Source organism: Notothenia coriiceps, unplaced genomic scaffold, assembly GCF_000735185.1.
Source record: "Notothenia coriiceps isolate Sejong01 unplaced genomic scaffold, NC01 NC01_scaffold00036537, whole genome shotgun sequence".
In the NCBI taxonomy this organism is placed as follows: domain Eukaryota; kingdom Metazoa; phylum Chordata; class Actinopteri; order Perciformes; family Nototheniidae; genus Notothenia; species Notothenia coriiceps.
Window position 1 is genome coordinate 53,243 of NW_011369238.1, and position 1,829 is coordinate 55,071.

At 45.4% G+C, this 1,829-nt stretch overlaps 1 protein-coding gene across 1 annotated transcript in view; it reads right to left on the reverse strand.

The window, feature by feature from the left end:
• Positions 1 to 551: 551 nt before the first annotated feature.
• Positions 552 to 1,829, reverse strand: part of tbc1d19 (TBC1 domain family, member 19) — a 14,703-nt gene continuing 13,425 nt past the window's right edge. Inside the window, exon 21 of the mRNA XM_010792702.1 lies at positions 552 to 1,443. Within this exon, the coding sequence (XP_010791004.1) occupies positions 1,369 to 1,443 (75 nt within the window). The 3' untranslated portion in view covers positions 552 to 1,368. The remainder of the gene's footprint in view (positions 1,444 to 1,829) is intronic.

Sequence of the window (1,829 nt, forward strand, 5' to 3'; positions counted from 1 at the left end):
GCCACCAGGAGGGGGCTCGGAGAGTAAACAACGCAGCAGGTAATGGTCGTCTCAGGAGGAACAGACTTCTGGGGGCCAAAGGAGGGGCCTGCAAAGAGCCAGCCGTGGGTGTCTTTGGTAAACAGGTGGCAGATGCAGCGGGGAGAGAGGGAGATACGAAAGACAAGAACAGCATAATTCGATACGAGCCTGCAGGGAGGAAGGCGGCCAACAACGGGGGAGGGATCGAGCAGATGCTACATGTGGGAGTGGGGCGGAGGAGGGGCAGAAGGTCAAGAACCCTCGATGCTGCTATACCTGCCACTCACCTTTCAGACTTCTTTAGAAATGCCTATGGCGAGCTTCCAAAATACAGCACACCCTGCCCCATTATTTACCCCGTCACACAAGCTGGGAGAACATTTCAATTAAAGAGCAATACAAAGAAAGTCGGGCAGCAAAGTACTGAAGCAGGACGGACTGAAAAGCTGCCAACATTTCAAAGTCTGAGCAGCTAAAGGATTAATAATTAATAACCAAGAGGAAGCGGTTCAACAAGTTTATTTTATATATTTTTTAATTGTTTTTTGATGTCGCAATATACATGATGAGAAGATGTGTGGGATAAAAGACATTGGCATTGACCTACATAGAATACTGTAAATAATATAGACATTTTATTTAAATACAAATAAATAAAAAACTGTACAAAATAGGTGCATATATATTCAGGAATTAAATGCATGATTAAACAAACCATCATTAAATAAGATACATTTCCCTTAAGCAGTAATATGCTTCATAAATATAATAAAGTGTACACACAGCAGCTTCTAATCATATAAGTGTTATATAATCCAGTTTATTTGACTATCTCTCTCAACACTGCCGCACGCTAAGGCCTAATCTGCTCCTTCATCAGCTACAGCAGTATCTAATAGTGTTACAACCAGCAGAGGAAATTACAGGAGCTAATTAACACTTCATTTGCTGAGCTTTGAGATGTTGTTCTCCTTTTGCAACACAATTACTGCTTCATGCAACTCCTAATGAGCTCTTTAGCTGATCCCAGCACTGCTGTGAGGGTCGTCTTTCCTGCAGGGCGTATGGCTTCAGGAGGTTAGCTTCACCTTAGCGGCTTGTAGGCTATACTTACATACTGTATAACATCTAATGACATGATAGCAGGTATTCACTATTTAGGGTGCATCCATGCTAAAGAGGGGTTTGGCTGTTAGTGCGAGATGAGGTATGTGATGCTTCGGTTTTCCTTCATGATGTCTTGATATAACACTCATGGCATTTCAAAGTGGCGTTTCAAAGTGTCCCTTATTGCTCCACGTGGCGTTTACCGTACGTACCGCGACTCACATCCCGCAGCTTTTCTCCTCAGATGGCGGTGGCGAATAGAAAGATCTGGATGAGCGGCATGACCTTCAGAGTGGAAAGGTCGGCGAGGACGGCCTGCAGTGTGCGTGTCAAACAAAAACACAGATAAGATTTCCCGCCCTTCATGCCCAGAGCAATCTAAGCCCGTGAGAAGGGCGGTGAGGCACATCTTGACCCCTTTTCGGGATATCAAAAAAGCAGACAATCCATGCTTAAGGGCACACCGCTCCCCCCCCTCCCTGTCCTTTTGGGAATCGGGGGAGATGAAATGTAGGGAGCCTATCATGTTAAGAGAAAGGGTTTGATATTTCAAGGCATGAGGTTCTAAATATAAGATGAGGAGCAGTATGTTGTGATATCTTCTCTCCGCTGGGGCAGGTGGTAAATGAGCAAGCAGGTGCCGGCCAGCGTCTTAGAGCAGCCGATCAGCCCGAGGCGTCATAATGTAGTTTAACGGGGGG